At 44.3% G+C, this 20,484-nt stretch overlaps 1 protein-coding gene across 5 annotated transcripts in view; it reads right to left on the reverse strand.

Moving 5' to 3' along the window:
- The window catches only part of LOC138526331 (interleukin-1 receptor-like 1), a 524,029-nt gene that overhangs the window by 240,400 nt on the left and 263,145 nt on the right, over window positions 1-20,484 (reverse strand). For all 5 annotated transcript variants that reach the window (XM_069636939.1, XM_069636936.1, XM_069636938.1 and 2 more), the window contains one exon: window positions 9,060-9,125. In XM_069636939.1, the coding sequence (XP_069493040.1) occupies window positions 9,060-9,125 (66 nt within the window). The remainder of the gene's footprint in view (window positions 1-9,059; window positions 9,126-20,484) is intronic.

Below are 20,484 nucleotides of genomic sequence, written 5' to 3' on the forward strand. Positions count from 1 at the left end.
CAGACATAATAGAGGAAGTCATAAGGGGCAGTGTTGAATGGGAGAAGGAAAAGAGGGCATGGGAAAGAGAGGTGAGGGAAAGAGAGGCTAAACTCAAAGATGCAGACCAGGCGGGCCAAAACGTAGCTAATCGTATGATAGCATCCATACACTCGCAGTCCATGTCCACCCTGGTGAGTCTGATGGAGGGCCTTGGCTGGCCTATACAAGTAAACGTAATTAAATATCTTCTTATTAGGGTGGATGATATAGAAGAGGAAAAGGAGCCTAGATATGTGTCCCAGTGGAATAGGATTAGGACGGAATTGGATAAGAAACTGCTATCTAATATAAGAGTGGATGATTCAGGGGCGGAAGAATGGAGGATGGCTAAGGTGGAGAAACTATTAAAAGATTATAAAAAAATAAAAGAGAAAACTCTTAGTCACCAGTCCTCTGCTTCATCACCAGTGCAGGCCCCTGTGAGTGAACAAACAAATACGGAAAAGTTACTATTAATGCCAATGAGAGAGTGCCAACCCACCATAGAGGCAGCCACTGGTAACATGATGCGCACCTATGTGTATGTCCCTTTATCCCGAATTGAATTAATGCATATCACCAAGTCCATCCCCGACCCCCGTATAGACCCGGCAGGATTCTACAAAGAAGTGGGAAAGTTATTCAGACCAGGGTTATTTACCGTAGAGGATGTAGATAACATATTGTTAGCCATTGTCCCAGAAGAAATATGGACCCCCTTTCGTGCCAAAGACAATGAAACAATAAAATGGAAAGATGTAATGGATGCGAGCAAAAATAGAAAACTGCATGAGGAATATCCTGAACCCCTAAGGGGGCATGGCATGGCAGTCCTGAGGGCTCTAGAAAAGGTGTTACCCCCATTTGATGTGAATGTGGAGAAACTGTCCGCTGTGATACAGGGTGCAAGTGAGGAAGTAGCACAGTACTTTCTGCGTTATGAAGCAGCATTCAAAGCGCACAGTGGGCTAGAGATAGGGTCTGAAACGGGCCAACGGTACTTTGCCACAAACTTTGTAGAGGGGCTCCACGGGCCAATTCAGGAGAACATTAGGAGGGCAGAAAGTACATGGATGACTAGGAACCCCCGGGATCTCCTCGAAATGGCTAGGTATTACGAAAGAGGGGAAAGAGTGAAGGGACAACAAAAGGCACGACAAGAGAAGGATTTAAAAACCAAAGTGTTGATGCAACAGTTGCATCAAGGGCCCCAAGGCAGGTATAACTACAATTATAACGGCCCGTCACAGGGCTATAGTAGCAACATGATAGGGGGCCAAGGGACAGGAAGAGGTACAGTGCAAGAAGGTGCGCTATATGGGAGGAGGGATGGGCTACCCCAAGATGTATGTGCCTTCTGCAAGAGACCCGGACACTGGAAATCCCAGTGTCCCCAGAGTGGTGGGAGAGGAAGGGGCGTACGGCCCCCTTCACAGACAACATTTGCCCCAGGAAATAGGACTGGTGGGTACGGCAACCAAGACAATAGAATGTTTAAACCCCCTCAACCCAATGCCTTTGACGGACAAGCAAGAGGGGATGTTCCCTGGCCGGCCCCGCCTCCCCCCAATCTACTGTATCAGCCACAACAAACACCACAAGTACAAGGTGTATGCCAGGGTGAAGAATGTGGAGAAGGGGTATACTATAACGTTGATTTTCAGGATAACACAAGCGATATGTCCTGAGGATGCCGGAATGAGATAGCGGGAGTGGTGCAGGTTCCTATAGACCAAAGGGGGCCTTATGCCTCTATTAGGATCGGCCCCCACCGAAACTTGAGATGTCTGGTAGACACGGGAGCTGGAAACAGGCACACCTGATTATACTAAGAGATTTTGCCTTTTTGTTGATGAACAGGAAGGTTGCGCTGTGTCAGTCTTGACACAGGAACAAGGGGGTAAACAGAGACCATGTGCATATTTTTCTAGCACTCTGGACTCAGTAGCTCGAGGCCTACCCCCATGCATGAGAGCAGTAGCTGCAGCAGCGACAGCCCTAAAACAAAGTGCAGGTATCATCCTAGGGAGTGAAGTAACAGTAAAAGTTCCACATACGGTAGATGTTCTTCTGAATAGAGTGCATACACAGCATTTGACTACAGCTAGACTCACACAGTATGAGATGATCCTGTTTGCCAGTAATGTAAAAATTGAACGGTGTAACACTTTGAATCCAGCGACACTGCTTCCTTTGCCCACCTCACCTGATGACATTAGGCATGATTGTGTGATCCAAATGGAAGAACACACTAAGGGTAGAGCAGACCTGCAAGACACCCCGCTGGTTGATAATGAGGGTATATTATTCTGTGATGGTTCCTGTTTCAAACTGCCAAATGGGGAGACAACAGCAGGGTATGCAGTAACTACAGGGGAACGGTTGATTGAGAGTGGGAAAGTGTGTGAAAAATCGGCCCAGGCAGCAGAATTAATTGCGCTAACGAGAGCATTAGTGTTAAGCAGCGGTATGAAAGTGACAATTTATACTGATTCAGCCTACGCTCATGGGGTGGTTTCCAGTTTTGGTAAACTCTGGGGAGAGCGTGGGTTTTTAACCTCCCAAGGTGATACTATTAAACATGCCCGATTGATTGCTGAATTATTGCAAGCCCTTACGCTGCCCAAAATGGTGGCCGTAGTGAAGTGCTCAGCGCATAAAAAAACACTGGATTATGTCACGCAGGGAAATTCTTTGGCTGACCAGATGGCTAAACTAGCTGCCACAAGGGACACTCGGTGGGAAGCCCGACAGCTCATAGTGGGGAGGGATGTGACTATGGAAGGGACGAAGGAGCGCGTAAAGGAAATCCAAGCAGATGCAACCATTGAAGAAAGACTATCTTGGCACAAGGATGATCAATATGAGGAGACAGTAGATGGGCTATGGGCACATACCAAAACGAACACCTGGGTACTACCTGACGCATACTTACCTGTGATAGTGAGCGTGGCTCATGGTCCAACCCACGTTAACGCAAGAACTATGGAAGAAGTTTTAAGTACTGTGTGGTACAACAAAAGATTGGGAATGTATTGTCGCCAATGGGCAAAACAATGTGAAATATGTGTTTTATATAATGTGGGGAAAGGTGTACCGGCCCCGGCGGGCCACAGTAAGTTACCCACCTGCCCTTTTGAGGTGGTGTATATGGACTTTATACAGCTGGAGCCTGTAAATAAACATTCCTACTGTTTGGTGATGAAATGTGGGTTCTCAGGATGGGTGGAAGCATATCCCCTGCGGGACAATAGTGCCACCTCCACAGCACAATGCATATTGAAACACTGGGTGCCCTTGTATACGGTCCCCAGATATCTATGGTCTGACAATGGGACTCATTTTACTGGTGAAGTAGTACGCAAAGTTTGCAAGGCCCTTGGTATTGATCAACGTTTCCACGCAGTTTTTCATCCTCAATCAGCTGGGATTATAGAGGGCACAAATAAGGTATTGAAGAACAAACTGGCAAAGGCTTGTGCTGAAACGGGACTGAAATGGCCGGATGCATTGCCTATTGCATTATTGAGTATGCGTACTATGCCTAAGCGTACACATGGTTTATCTCCTTTCGAAATTGTTATGGGGCGTCCACCAAGTATTGGGACCCCCATATCACCTAAGAGATTGTCTGAGCAAGCATGGCCTGCATTACAACAGTACTGTATTGGGTTAACTAATAGACTGATTTCTATTAATGCACAGGTGAACGCAGTAGCTCCATCTCCTCTGATAGGAGAAGGTCACGACGTGCAGCCCGGTGACTGGGTTGTTATAAAAGCCTTCGATCGCACCAGCGGACTGCAACCCAGATGGAGGGGCCCGTTTCAGGTTCTCCTCGCAACACAAACTGCGGTAAAAGTTGATGGCAAATCGCACTGGTACCACGTGAATCCAGAAAAGGGAACCAACCAACCCCAGGTTGCAACAGTACTGCCAGACGCCATTAGTAGGTGTGCCCATCGTCTCCGATCCCGTGACGTGTATGTGCCAAGCAACGTGTAAGGACACTGTTTTGAACTTTGATCATTAGGGAGATGAACATTTGGACTCTCTTGTTGGTTTTAGCAGAATTGTGCCTTACTGAAGACGACGGGCTTGTAGCCTGAAGGGCCTTCGGCGTTCCCCTCCTGGGACAGGCACTGCGAGACGTGGGACAGATCGGATGAAGGTTTTCAGTGAGACCTACCACTATTAGAGTAATAAGGACACTGGTGCTTTAAATAGGGGATATTGCTATATCGCTAGGTTGCAACTGATATACGCTGTATACTGAGCCATATACTGAACTATGTCTACACCCGTGTATGCTGCTTTAGTCCCTGAACGGATAAGTGTATGCTCCTCAAACACAGAAGGTAAGAGGAAAATACCAGTTTGTACCACAAGAGGCAAAATTTTGTTTTCTGTATGCACGATAGTAGTACTAATAGCATTTGCCATAATATTCTGGTATCTGGAACATCCATCTAGATATGAATTAAAGAACCTGTTGCCCGAGTCAAATGAAACAGGGAGAACAGATTGGGTCAAGAGCAGGAATCGAGATGCCTATGACCAACACGACCCGGAAGACTATGCTAAAAATGAATACGTGAAGATAATAAACACAACATATGGGGTAGTGAATAAAACTGATTGCTGGATCTGCACCCACATGCCCCGACATAGCAGTGAAGGCATCCCAGTGTACGCATCGCCAGTTACTGAGGATGCGGGGTGTACATTAATTTACATGAGAATAGTGTCAGCACAGCAATATATGATACCGAATACCGCTTGTTATGTTAGAGGAGAGAACAAAACCCTTCTAAAGGAAAAGATACGCTATAAAATCAAAACTGAGGGAATCGGGCTTGCACCTGCTATGGTACAGATAGTAAGAGAACCTCCTCCCCCTATCACCATCACACAAGAGTTTAGGCCAAAGAATATATGTTTTAAGAGGAGCGCAAGAGGTAATCAAAGAATGATCTCGGGGTGCAGTCAAATGGTGAATCTAAATAACTACACGAAGGGATTGTTACAGATTGAAGGACATGCTTACGTCTGTAACAAGAGGGCTTATTTGTGGTTAGCCAAAGATTTTGTTGGGGTATGTTACATATCCAGAATAATGCCGGCTGTGATGGTATATGCCCCGTCTACTCTGCATAAAGAAATACACAGCAGAAATAAACGAGCAGTAAACCCAAAAATTCCTACGTATCAACCTACAGGATGGGAAACGTTTATAGATCTGATGGGGGTCCTGGTTCCTCCAGCGGGCATCTTTATGAACAGTCAAGAAATCCAAAAGCTAAGCAGGGCCCTTGAGTTCGTAATCGAAGAATCTGCAGACCTAATGGAAAACATCACTTATGAAATGAAAGCAATTCGGCTAGTGGCTCTCCAAAATAGGTATGTCTTAGACATACTCACTGCAGAAAGGGGCGGAGTCTGTTTTTTGGTGGGATCCCAATGCTGTGTTTACATACCAGAAGGGAGTACAGGAATCCTGGATGGAGTAAACAAACTGCATAAAGTGGCGGATAGCATCCACCAGGAGGAAGGGTCAGGAGATAGCTGGTGGATGAAGCTCCTGAAAGAAATTGGATGGCAACTTCTTACGCCTATACTGGTTCTAGCGGCAATAGTTGTAGGTATTTGTCTCTGCATCCAATGTTTCCCGGTATGTGTGTCGTGCTGTGTTTCCATGTGTTCTTCCAGCATAACGCGCCTAAATCCAATGGATAAAAGCCATGTACAACAGGAATTTTTTGACATGGGAGGCCTGGAGAAGATTATGGTACATACAGTATGTGATGATGTTGCTTTCCTGCCATCTGCTTATGCTAGGACTGTTTAGATTGATGCTCAAGTGTGAGCAAAGGGTGGATTGAAGGTACGCATACATATGTAATGTTGTGCTCACACTTGGAGTTTGTACTAATCATCATATGCGTTAAAAGAATGTACTTTTTGCTAAAAGAAGAGGCCTTCTCTTTTATACGGTGGCGTTTAATGGCCATATATGAATAGCAATTGCAAACTAGAAAGAGACCTGCTGACCTGGCAAGAACTTGTTTTAACAGAAGAATTGTGTTTGGTCACTGTATGTCGAAGCATGTTGAGCCTGCTAAAACTATCTGCAGATTACGGGTGGGGAAGGAATGAGTAAGCACAGCCTCGTGCACAGAGATACACAGAAGGGCACGAGAGAGAGCGAATAACAGATAACAGGAAACCACAATAGCAGATGTTGAACTGTTGACCTTGATGCAAAGTCATGACTGGGAGGAACCGCCTTGTGGTGGACATAATCTATGTGCAGCAATGTATGACAATGTAAAACAGATGGGTATAAAAGGACCACGATGTGCAGGGCAAAGGGCGGCACTTTGACGACTTGCTTTGCGAGACGGTTGAACTTGTGGCCCATTCGCGAATGCTTGTGTGTTAATAAAGCAATGTTTACTCAACTCTTTTCTGTTTGAGTTTTTATAGGGTCCCTTTTGTACTGGTTTTGGCGACGGCGAGAAATCGCACCCACATAAACCCTTGACTGATAGACTGAGAAAAGTTATCCAAATATCACCTGGTGAGACAGTGCTGCCCATACTGCCTTAAAACAGCATAAAAGTCCAGTATTAACCATTCCATACTTTTCTAAAGAGTTAATTTTTCAGAACAACATTTCCACTACTGGCCTCTCAAATTCAGGAGGGGCTGTGGGGAGAACTATTACGTTCAGAAGCCAGATAAATCACAGGCAGGGGAGAAGACCACCCACAAAGCAGAAACCAATCAGCACCCCATGCAAAACCATATCAAAACCCTTAAGGAAAGAGAAAGTCAAATGGAAGAGAGTCAGAGGCCATGTTCACCTGCAAGGAGCCCTATGCAAGTAGCATACAAACACAACTGAGTGAAAGGAAGCAAACAAATGGGAAGCCGTAGGCAGCCTCAGCCAACACGGAAGATAGACCGATGCAGCTGCCCCAGACCGCCACAGATATAACATATGACAGGACCAAATAAGCACTATGATTAAATTAGGGCCGGACAGGTCAGACCCCGCAACAAGAGCTTGGACAGTGTATGACAGTAACCTCCATTGTTGTTCTGCAGCTACCTCTTCCAGAGAAATGGGGAGGAGGATAATGAACTTTATAAAATCATTTGCTTAAGTAACGTCTCCCAGAACCAGATTAGCCTGGCCTGTGGAGCAGGGAAAAAGGGTATTGGTGCACACCAAATGCTTCAGAGTAGCAATCTCAACTGTCTTGGATATTCTTAAAAATGTAGGTTAAAGGTGCAGTGGAGGAACTGTGATCCTGGCAATAAATCACCACATAATACAAAGAGAAAAAGACGATTCAAGATTCGAATCCTTCCGTCCCCTGCACACTGTCAAATGCTGCTGAAAATGAAGTTGACACTTGAAATAAGGCAAATACTCCTTTGGCGCCTAACGTTAATATCATGCCGGGTTTAGCCAAGATGGCTCCATACTTAATTGTAGGCTTCATATGAAATGACTAGATGTTTTCTTTAGAATTTTATTGAAAGGTCAACCATTGATCTTCCCTTAGTTTGTTCAGTACATACGTTGATTGCACGATGAGCCAGAAAACAGGATTGACCCATAGGATGAACTCTTTTAAGGAATGACAAAATATATGAATACTCAAGGATTGAAGTTTACACAAATGTGCTTTAGACAATAACAAGGGATTGGTTGTATCTACCATTTCTCAGTTTTTGTGGAGATTGTCATGATCATTTGATTATCAGTTTGTATGTATTGATTTTGACACCTTTTTCACTGTATGATATTTATCTTACAGTCCGTGAAGGCTCTAGAAGAAGAGGAATCAGTCCTCGAAACGCGTCAGCCACAGAGAACGGACTTGCATGTTTGCTTCGCTTTGTACATTAATTCTTTGTCTGTAAATCAAAGAAGACAATATTTTACAAAAACCTGCTGGATATATTATTTTTTTACTAATGGTCTCAGTAAAATGTAAACACATTTCTTAGAATATGTTAGCTGTTTTCACCAGCATTTGACAGTGTGCAAGGGACGAGAGGATTTGAATCTTGAATCGTCTTTTTCTCTGTGGCTTGTGAAGCAACCACTGGATAGGGAAGGGTTAAGTGACCACAACAAAGGAGGAAGTCCCACATTTCGAAGTGAACTCTCAGTGACCTCACTGCTATCATGATGCTATGGGGCCAAAGTAGTCGGAGAAAGGAAGGGGAGGATGCACTGGGGTCTGATAAATGTCATCTGCCGTCATTTTGTGTTATGTAATACATGACAGATAAAGTTAATTAAGGGTCAAGTTTGGCCCCAAAGTGGTTGCCAGGAAAGTTTAATCACAGTTCCCCAGCATTCCCAGTTACTTTGACTCCGGAATATGTTCCAATGCAGTGAGTAGCCCCTCGCAGGAATGAATTCAAGGAATGCAGGATCCAGAAATACATGTGTGGAGCACGGGTACAGAACCAAACAGTGTACACTCCTTGTGCTCATGATGACGTTGGTGAAATCAAGTATTTTCAAGGAAATCGAAGTAACAAAGCTTAAAAAAACACAAGGAAAACTGGACATGTTAAAAATCGTTGATAATTGGTGAATTAATATGTGGTTCTCAGTTTCTGAACTGGAACTCCATCTCACAAAATCCAGTGCAAAGCACAAAGCTCTGAAAAGCACATTTGAGGTCTTCAGAAATTTGGATTTAGAGTGTACTGCCTCAAAGTGATACAATGTTGATACCAATCAGGTCTGCCCTCGAGGATAGCCAAGCAACGTTGTTAATACATGGAGAATTAGTTAAATGATGGAAATTGACAAAGAGGCATGCACGACGCATAAGGGGCTTTTTTGCATCTCTGATGAGTCCTTGGATTAGTGGTAATTACAGAAAGTTCAATCAACCAGGTACAAAACAAGCAAAACCTTACTTTAGAGAGGTAGCCAGGAAATGTCACTATCACATTGTATGCAATGATATCTGTTGTTATGCATATCTACTTAAGATTTTACTCACCAAGCACAACTTCAATAGTACCATTTTTGGGCGAAGCAATGACTGGAAATAGTGTTGCAGAAGGCGCTAAGAAATAGCATAGTAAAAAGAAAAAACAACATGTTAAGACAGTCAACAAATACGCTGCTTAAGTCTTCAATTGATAGGGCTGTTTGGTATCCAGCAATATTAACGAATAGAGAATAACGAAAAACTATGCATGGGGTAAAGGATTAAATCGGGTGGGCAGGGGGTTGGAGTGGCGTTATAAACCTAGGGAAATGGATGGTTTGTGTGGGGACCCCCCAAATCTAAAAACATAAATACAGTTCGGTATTCTTTCGGTATTTTCGGTTTGTTAAAAATGCTTTCCTTATTACATTTTTCATTAAAATCACAGGTATCCAGGCTTTTCATCCGATACATGAATCATTATTTTGGCAAGTTTGTATAGTAGATTTGAAACTCCAGTATCCATTATTTCTAATGAGATTCCCAAAAAAGCCATCCTTTGTTTAATTTGCATTTTCGTATAAGCATAAAAAAGTACAGGCAAAATCACATGACCAAGTCCAAAGGTATTTCTCTAAAAATTGATTTTTGTAATGCTTTATGTTCACATAAACATCATGCAACTATTTATCTTCAAAACCTCCCTGAGATGTAGGCAATACAGTGTTTTATCGTTTTGCCACTTAATATTATGCAGCATACCTTACTGTTAGAAGCAGCTACTACTGCACAACTTTAAACGTATTCTGGACTTTTCCCTGACTGACCATCTACTGATGCTAGTCAAAGGATACACTGAACATTTGGAAAGAGCAGTTTATATACAAATCCCATTCAGTTAAAATAGAAACCTCTGTACGAATTAAATGTTGTGTGCAACCATTAAACACAGTAAGACAAATATTTTGCTCACAAAGGGTGTTTCTTTAAACCAGTCACTATGCTTGTAAATGTCACAATCACGCAACAATCATACACCAATAATACTGACATACAAAACACTGATTACAAAATCACAAATAAAAAACATGGTGGACAAATGATTACATACATGCCAATTATATCATGACAAAATATATGTTTTGTCCTACTTTTTCCAAAATGTAAAAGAATTGTCTTCAATTTCATGACCCACTAGATTTGTTTTTGCCACTCACTCTTATTGTAATGAGGGAGGAGCCTTCACCATATTAAACTGAATGGTGAACTATACAGGAAATACCCGCCCTATGATGAACACATGTCTGGAATGTTGAAGCCAAGGACACAATTGTGTTTTGTTTTCTTTCACAAAAAGCTGCATTTTGGGAAGAAATTGAAATGTATACAAGTAATTTTCGTCACACCCTTTACAGATGCATATTCAGTTTTCTACTTCATAAATATGTAATGTATTATGATTCATATGGTACGTTCATAAAAGTGCAATGTTTGGTATGTTAAAGCGAGAGAGAAAATAGCGTATTTTGTGGCCTAGCTACCCGCAGCTAAAGAGTTTGCTGGAGTCAGAAGTTCTAAATTACAATTCTTGACACTTTCACGTATTCTCCTCTTTGCAAATGAAACAGTGAGACATTCATTCGGCTGTTCTTGTATGTATCAAATGTCAACAAGGAGTAAGCAAAGTAGGCAAACAGCTCGTCGGCCTTCTCTTCTGAAAATGGCAGTGACACCTGGAAGCAGAAATGATGCATCACGTGCCATTCGGGGACATCATTTCTAATGGTTAACAGTAGAGTCTTACATGAAGTCTTGGCGAGTAACGTTTAGCAATAACTGTGTATTCGTCATTCTAAAAGAAAACATGTTGCAGGGTTTCAAATAAATTAACAGCGGGTGCAAGCTATTTTACTGCTGGTGAAAAATGTACTGCCTGCGGAGCTGTTTCTCAGTTATTGGGAAGCACTGTATTTTGCAGATGAACAGACTTAAAACTAAACACACCAGATATGGGCAATGCAACTTGAAAGAGATATCTCAGTGCTGATGCCAACATATCGCCCTAGCTGCCCGCTGCGTTCCGCATTGGCTGACCTGCTCATTGTGCCTCCCTATCTACGCACGCGGATAGGAGGTCGGGCTTTTTCCATAGCATCTGCCACACTATGGAACGAGCTGCCACTATCCATAAAGGAACTCTCTAACCATCTAGCCTTTAGAAAAGCAGTGAAGACACTTCTCTTCCAGGCGGTATAGGCCTGTCTTCGATGTGGATGCTCGCCTGACTCTCTAGCGCCAAGATACCTTAGGGTGGTTATGCGCTCAAGAAATATTCCTAACATAACATAACATAACATATGGGTATTTGCTAATCAGCTCATAAATGCTTGCAGTATTCTGGGAAATTAGAATGAAGAATGCAGTTAGAAAAAAAGGAATATGCTGGCATTTTATTCCATGATAAAGTATACTTTAAATATAAAAGTAATGCATTTTGACCCCTTACGCCAAGGCAGCCATTGGATAAAAAAACAAGAGCAGCAGTGTTCCTGTGATGTGCAAACAAATCGTGTCACCTAGGAATGATAACGCTCTCAAAGAAAGGAGATTTCACGTACAGTAATATATGACTAAACAGAAGTTATGTCATGGTAATTTATATAGCGCACGTTCGCCCAAAGGTATCTTGGTGCTGGAGTGATAGAGGACCACAACAAACAAGTAGCCGAGCATAATCAGAGTCACAAATTCTGAAAAGATAGGTCTTCAGAACCTTCCGAAAACCCAGATGATTAGGCAGAAGTTTAATAGTAGAAGGGAGGCTGTTCCACAACGATGCCGCTAAAACAGAGAAGGCGCGCCCACCCATTCGGGAGCGGCGATAGTGGGGTACAGAAAGCATACCAAAAGAGGCTGATCGTAAAGGGCGATTGTGGACATATCGCACAAATTTGGCAGATAGGTACTCAGCACCTAGGCCATGCACTGCCCGATGAACGATACAGAGGGCCTTAAACTGGATACATTGTGCCACGGGAAGCCAATGAAGAGAGCGTAGCACCGGGGTTATATGGAATCCATAGGGGTACCCGTTGCTAGCCTTGCCGCCAAATTCTGAAGTCGTTGTAGCCTGCCAATCAATCCCTTGGGTTGCGGTAGATACTAGGAATTGCAATAATCCAGCCTGCTAAGAATCATAGCTGCCACTACAGCCACTACAGTGGACAAAGTGATGCTGGAATCAGGTGGATCACTTTTCTCAATATTTTAAGCTGAAAATGACCCTGCTTAGAGACCGAGGCCACGTGGGCCGTTAGGGAGAGATCAGCTGAAATAATCACTCCAAGATTTTTAACCTTGGGGGAAGGCACAGAGAGAGGGCAGAGAGAGGAGGGCCAGAAAGAAGAAATCCATAGTGAAGGATCAGGATGGGAACCCACCACCAGCACCTCAGTATTGTCCCCATTCAATTTCAGCCAGTTATGGCCCATCCACTCACCAATGGCAGTCAGGCACTTGTGGAGGCACGCAGACACCTCAGCCGGATCGAGATCTAAACAGATCAACTGCTGGGTATTGTCCACGTACGAATAGCACCTGATGCCGACGGAGCAAATGAGGCAAACCAGCAAAAAGATGTAGATATTGAAAACAATAGGGGACAAGGCAGAACCCTGGGAGACACCATAACTGAGATGTGAGGGTTTAGAAAAGAAAGGTGGCAAGGAAAGAGTTTGGGTTCTCTCAGCCAAGAACGAGCCAAACCAGGTCAATACCTGGCCCGAGACATCGATCTGGGCCAGGCGCGTGAGCAGGATGGCATGATCGATGATGTCGAACACTGCTGAAAGATCTAAAAGAATCAGGACACTGCCCTGATCTACTAGCCTGGCCATGTCGTCCTGTACAGAGAAAAGAATACTTTCTATTCCTCTGCCAGGGCTAAAACCAGACTGGGCCGGGGCATCCTGGATGACTCCAAAAAGGAAGACAATAGCGAAGAAACCAGTGACTCAAGAAGTTTCATGAGACAGGGGAGGAGAGAGATAGTTTGACAATTAGAAGGAAGGGATGGGTCCAAGGACGGTTTCTTAAGAAGAGGAATGACAAGAGCGGCCTTAAGGTCAGCCAGGACAATTCCTGACTGACAGGAGAGATTGATAGCAGTTGTAATCTCACCTAAAAGGTCGACAGATAGTTGTTTCATCACTCCGAGTGGGAGTGGATCCGCAGGAGAGCAGGACTTAATCTTAAGCAGAGCTTTAGAAACCATTTCTTCAGAAAAAGAAGGGAAACATGACCAAGACGGGCCAGAGGGAGCAGTATCTTCATAACTCAGCTGATTTTCAGATGGGGGGGTGTGGGTCCGAGAGGCAATACTGTTCGTAATATTGGCACGAATAGTCTCGACTATGGTAAAAAAGTGGAAATGGAGTCACAGAGCTCCTGAGTAGGTTTTATAGGCTGGGTATATTTAGAAGCAGAGGACAGAGCCTTGATAACAGAAAATAGGGGATTGGGCTGATTGAGTGCAGATTCAATCTTCTCAGCAAAATACCTTTTTTTTTGCTGTGAGAATAGACGCTGCATAGACTGATAGACCAGCTTTGTAGCAAAGTTTATTGTCAGAGTCGTAGCTGTGACGCCACTTTCGTGCCAAATGTCTAACTTGCAGGCACTCCAGTCTAAGAAGGTACATGAACCAGGGTTCAGATGGGAGTCTGTGAGGTTGGCAGTGGCAGAGGGGGGCTACCTCATTGGCAGCACTCAGTAGTAAGGTAGTCATAAGCGACATAGAGGGAAGCGGGCCGCTGACCATTTATCCTTAACAGAGAAGACTAAGTTCTGTAGGTTGGCCGTACGCCGACAGTGTTGCAAGGTATGTTCCTGCAAAATCTTTGGTGGAACGTGAGTTTGCAACAGACTGCAGGTGACCAGGTAATGGTCAGTCCAGACCATGGGTTCAAATGAATGAAAAGAAACCATGGTTGGTGAGCACAACATCAAGAGTGTTTCCTGATTTATGCGTAGATCCTAACACCTGTTGAGGCAGGTCTAAGTCAAACAGACTATCATAAAAGAGATCTAGGGCAGCAGTCCTGGGTGAGTTAAATTTTAAATTCAAGTCACCAAGATTGATAAGATTAGTGTATTGTGCCTGTAGACCCGCAATAAACTCAATCAGCGGTTCCAGCACGCTACCAAAAACACCAGGAGGGCTGTAAATAGCCAGAATGTGGCAGACCAAAGAAGGAGAAATGACACAGCAGAGTAGTAAAGATTCAATATTGAGGCTATGTAGACAGTCTAGTTGTGAAAATTGAAAGTCAGCTTTAAAAATAATAGCAACCCCACCGCCATGGTGCGGGTCTGGGCAATCACAATGAATAATATCATAGCCCTATGGAATGGTCTGGGCCAGCACCAGGGCCTAATGGGCCTAAAGGCAAGTCTCTGTAAGGACTAGTAAGGCAGGACATCGATCTGTTAAAAGAGGAGTTACTTATGTAGTATGCACCGTAAGAGAACAGGCTTTTCGAAGCAATAGTGGCAGAGACGCCAAGCTAGGTAGCACCGCTGTCAGCTGATCACTATCAGTGGAAGGGGAAGGCTTCCAAGCCATCATCCAGCCACCAGGAAAGCAGGTCGAAGGTGGAGCTAGCAGCAGCAGATATCTGCTGTAACAAAGCATGACTTTATTGCCGGTCGATGCGCTTGTCCGCTGCGCTGACGGTATGTGAGGCACATAAATGCCGGAATGTGGAGGGAGGGGAGGCTAAGCCCGCCCCCTCTGCAATACAGAAAGTGGACTGCCCACGGGTGCGGCATCCCAAGAAAGGAGAATGAATGTCATGTTAAAAACACAAACATTGAATTGATGTTCAATATAAAATTCTAGCAGCAGTAGCAAATTAAAACATAGATGTATGGAGTAGATTTAAAATGACTTGCTCCTCGGAGCAGCCTCACCTCTCCTTCAGCACGATTGCAGCTCGGCACTAAATGCCAGAGTTTGGAGGGAGGGGAGGTTAAGCCCGCGCCCTCCGCAATACAGAAAGAGGACTGCCCGTGGGTGCGGCGTCCCAAGAAAGAAGAATGAATGTCACGCTAAAAACACAAACAGTGAATTGATGCTCTATATAAATTTCTAGCAGCAGTAGCAAATTAAAACATAGATATATGGAGTGGCTTTAAAATGACTTGCTCCTCGGAGCAGCCTCACCTCTCCTTCAGCACGATTGCAGCTTGGCACTAAATGCCGGAGTGTGGAGGCAGGGGAGGCTAAGCCCGCCCCCTCCGTAATGTAGAAAGAGGACTGCCTGAAGGGTGCTGTGTCCCAAGAAAGGAGAATGAATGTCACGTTAAAAACACAAACAGTTTAGATGCAGAAAAGGCGTTCAACCACGTGGAGTGGTCCTTCCTGTTTAGGGTCATGCAGAAAAAGGGCCTGGGGGGGACTTTCTGGAAATTGCGGAGGCTAACTACCAAACACCATCATCGAGAACAGTGGTGAATGGGGAGATGTCTAGGCCATTCAAGCTGAGTAGGGGCACAAAACAGGGCGTCCACTGTCCCCAATGTTATACGCTATCTACCGGGAGCCCTCATGCAGGCAACAAGGGAGAGGGGATTAATACAGGGCGTCACATTTGGGGGGACATCCCAGAAGGTAGCAGCGTTCGCAGATGATATGTTGCTGACACTGTCGAGCCCGATAGGATCCATCCAGGCCCGTAGAATCTTGCTAGAGGAATTTGTGGAGGTCTCGGTCCTTAAGACAAATGTGGGCAAATCAGAACTCCTGAACTTGACCGTAAAGGCAAGGGACCAAGATGCGCTGAGAACAGCCAACCCCTTTGTATGGAGCCGGGGGGGATTCGATATTTAGGGGTTAAAATTACAGCAACTCTCGAAGGCTGGTACCCCCCACTGCTGAAAAATATTAAGCGTGATTTCCACAAGTGGAGAAATCTCCGGGTTTCGTGGATGGGTCGGCTGGCGGCAGTCAAAATGGTCACGGTCCCTCGTCATTTGTACATCTTCCAGGCAATCCCCCAGGCGAATCCAACAAGTTTCTTTAGGGAATTAGAAGGATAACCAACGAGTTCCTGTGGGAAGGGAAAAGGGCAAGAGTTGGTAGACAGCTTTTGATGGCTCCCCAGAGGGAGGGTTGGCCCTGCCAAATTTTCGACAGTACTTTGAGGCTTCACAGCTAAGGGTTTTCAAAGAGTGGCTTCAGTAGGTAGTAACTATGCAAAACAAACAATGGGTGAAAATGGACAGAGCGGTCGTCCACCGCAACCTGGCAGAGGTGCTGTGGCTTCCAAAGCTACACAGACCAAAGCATCTCTATGAGAGCTCCATTTCTAGATTGGTAGCGGATAATTGGGATAAACTGGCAAGAAATAAAGGAATCACGACCTTCCGCTCCCCCTTCACCCCAATATTCAATAATGGAGATTTTACTCTGGGTTTAAAGCGAGGAGCATTTAAGCAATGGCAGGAAGGGGCCTGCAGAACACTGGGGGATATGTTTCGGGATGGAGAGGTTCTCTCATTTGAGGACTGACAGAGGGAATTCGGGGTGAGGGAGGGGGAAAGGCTAAGGTATGCGCAGATACGCTCTGGGTTCTGCACCCCGGAAACAAGCAAGCAGTGACAAGGGCCTTGCCACAATTTAAAAAGTACCTCTTGTCCAATGACGGGTCGAAGGGGCTAATATCAAACCTTTATAAAATCCTTGACAGTGCATTACCCAGCAGACAAAGGCCATATATGCGGGGAAGGGGACAGATCTTGGGAAGGAAGGTGGAGAGAGAAGAATGGGAGAGGTTATGGAGGAAAATCCCTAAGCTAGCAAAAGCATCCCAACTACAAGAAGGGTGGTACAAATTACTGTTTGGCTGGCACTACACACTGGCCCGTCTACATAGGCTATACCCGGAAACTTCGGGAGAATGTTGGAGGGGATGTGGGATGGAAGGCACTGCAGAACATATCTGGTGGAGATGCCCCATGGCTGCGGTTGTAGGTTGTTAAAACTAAATTCAATAAAAAGAGTTTTAAAAAAAACACAAACAGTGAATTGATGCTCATAAGTTACAATGTTCAAGCTAAGCAGCACGTGATGAGAGGAAAATTACTGGGAAAAACATAAGTCATCAAAAAAAGAAAAAAAAATGTTTTGCCTTGAGTCTTGCTTTGCATTAATGGCTAGAGGATTATTTAATAGCCATAAAAATGTTTCCGTTTTGAAACAGCAAGCATGTTTTGCTTGTCTATGTATACACAAAGTTAAAATCAGAGATTAATTTGTTGCATCGATTGGGAACAAGATGAATCCCACTGTATTTCTGTTGAGGGAAACGACCAGGGACGTCATTTCACCAAAATGCCTGGGGTAGCAGAAGTGAAATCACCCAACCCTTGACTCCCCGATGACCTCACAGGAAGTGATGTCATTTGACCCCACCCCCAAGTGACATCACGGGAAGTGTGGTAAACGCCCATCAGATTTTTCAGATGCATCTAGCACCCGTGTTTCCAGGTGCTCTCGTTTCAGCCAGATATAAGAACCGAGGGAGGCGTGATGTTTCCACAATCACATATTTGGCAAATCTAATTTTCCAGATTCAACGTGGAGTCTATATGTAAAACATACATACTGCAGTACTTGTAACAGGGTAACCAAAATCTTTAACGCAGGTTAAAGCTAGTGTATGAGATATCTATAGATCAATGGACACAAAAGTACTCGTTAACTGTGGCGTTGCTGTGTTAAACAAGCCAAAAAAGCACTGACCTGGGGAGGCGTGTGCTGATGTTTAGCCAGGAGAAAAAAGCTGCACATGCAAGGCCTGAAAATTAAATCATGGATCACGATTTAGTATCAACAAAATGTCCTTGTTATAAATGTATCTATGAGTCAGCTACCACTACGATAGAAGAAACATATTAGACTGGTCTGCATGCACACAGGGGAGTGCACCTGATAATGTTATTTTTGATGGAATATAATACCTGGGAAAGGGTCTTTCCCAAGACCCTGCATCGTTTTTATTATCTAAGTGTAATACTGGGTGCCAGGGGACTTAAAACCCCACCACACTTCAATGTAATATCATTGATGCACACATAAATCTGATCTGTGGCACCACACAGTTATTTTAAAATGAAAACACTCACACATTGCTTCTCACTTGGGGACTGACTGGCAGACCTCAAGGCCTGCACCACACACTGCCCCTTTGTCATGCGCAGTGGTGCTCAATGGTGTAGCACATACTTTGGGGGTCCCCCTGCGAGCCATGCTGTGCGCCCCCAGCTCCTTAATAAAGCACAGGGCACAACAAACCACAGGCCGGCCCGGACCCCACGTGTGCAAAACGTTAATGATGATAATGCTGCTGCAGGGGCCTGCACTACTGCAAGTGAAAGAAATACATTTATTTTAAAAATCAAAGCTGAAATATTTCACATAGCGCAGAAAGAAGGGGATGGTGCCTGTTACAAAAATATACCAGCCACTAGTGGTGATTGGTGAGATGATTCTTTGGAGGGTATAAATATTTACCACAAGTATGCCTTTGCGACCAAGCGTAGCGAGGGAGCCTGAACTAATGAAAATGGGAGGGATGGGGTTGGGCGGGATTCTTCTCCCTCCCTAAAGAAAATGTTTTGAATAATCGGTTAAAATGGTGCATTACACAGCACACTTTCTATGAACATTTGGGTAAAAGGCCAATCATGTGGGTTTAAGGCCAACACTCAGTTGTGTAGGGTGTAGTGGAAATCATGAAAAAAACTACAATAGATGCAAGTCAACAAAAGTACACAGGGCATTTCCCAATGCATTGTCATGCCGGTCCCTGCACTATATACCAGCATAAAAAAACATGTTCATGCTGGCTCTGTACATACATTTTCATTATGCATCCATCAATATATGCTAGTATTCCCATATAAGACAATACCCATGTTCGCTTTGAGATTTCTTTTATAGTATCCTTACTGGAACTGGGCTCAAAACTGGCTCTGCTCAAATAGGCCAGTAAACCTATGTAAGAACATATTCCCGTTGGTTTGGACATTAAAAGTGACATGTCGCTATATAAAAACCTGTCCAAACTGATTCCAGTGTAAGATAGTTTAGACCCATAAGAACACTTTTCATGCTTGATTCAGCATAGATGCTCAGTTAATAAAAAGCCTGTAGCTAAAACATCAGTCTAGCGAAGTAACACTACTTATCATGCTTGCTTTTCTAAAGATGCCGAGTAATAAATGTCATGCCACAGTACGCAATGGCTACACTGACCGCACCAAAATGTTAGCCTAGCCAGGTAATGACACACATGAACTTGGCTCTTCTCGAACATGCCAGTAAAACTTGCAGTCGATAAAAGATGTGGCAAAAATGCTCCAGTGATCCCCAGTCTAGGACCTCACACACACATGCTCACATGCATCCCCTTTCACCCACTGGTCACTCACCGATACATCCCCTCTCACATTCATTCACACTGCATTTACCACACAGGCACACACCCAACCCCCACCCAGAACATTCAAACACACACTACCACATGCATACTCATTCACCCACCAGTCACTCACACCTTCTCTTATATCCACTCATTGTATTCACTATGCAGGCATACACCCATCCACAACATTCAAAAACACACAATCACATCCATACGCATTCCCCCACCAGTCACTAACACTTTCTCTTACATCCACTCATTGCATTCTCTACTCAGGCACACACCCACCCACAACATTCATAAACACACCATCACATTCATACTCATTCAACAACCAGTCACTCACTCACACCTTCTCTTACATGCACTCATTGCATTCTCTACACAGGCACACACTCACCCACAACATTCATAAACACACCATCACATTCATACTCATTCAACAACCAGTCATTCACTCACACCTTCTCTTACATGCACTCATTGCATCCTCTACACAGGCACACACGCACCCACCCTCCCAGAACATTCAAAAACACACCATCACATTCATACTCATTCACAAACCAGTTACTCACTCATACACCTTTTCTGACCTCCAATCATTAGGTTCTCTACACAGACACACCCACCCAGAACATTCAAAAACACATGCTCACTTTAATACTCATTCACCCACCTCTCACTCCCTCACAGCTTCTCTTACATCCACTCATTGCATGCTCTACACAGGCACACACCCACACACCCAGAACATTCAACAATGCATATCACATCAGATTACTTCTCATTCACCCACCAGTCACATACATACATCTGACACGCACTTCACACATGGAAAATACACATCATATTTTCAAAAAATAGCCTTCTTACCTTTTTCTTGCAGCTCCGGTCCGTCCTTCCAGGCCACCCATGGCCCCTGTGTGCTGCCCACAAACAGGAACCAGGAAGCTGGGAGTGCTTTCTGGTTCCTGTATGTGAGCTGAGAGGAAACCGAGGAAGAA

This window comes from Ambystoma mexicanum, chromosome 7p, assembly GCF_040938575.1.
Source record: "Ambystoma mexicanum isolate Mex_15411 chromosome 7p, UKY_AmexF1_1, whole genome shotgun sequence".
In the NCBI taxonomy this organism is placed as follows: Eukaryota; Metazoa; Chordata; class Amphibia; order Caudata; family Ambystomatidae; genus Ambystoma; species Ambystoma mexicanum.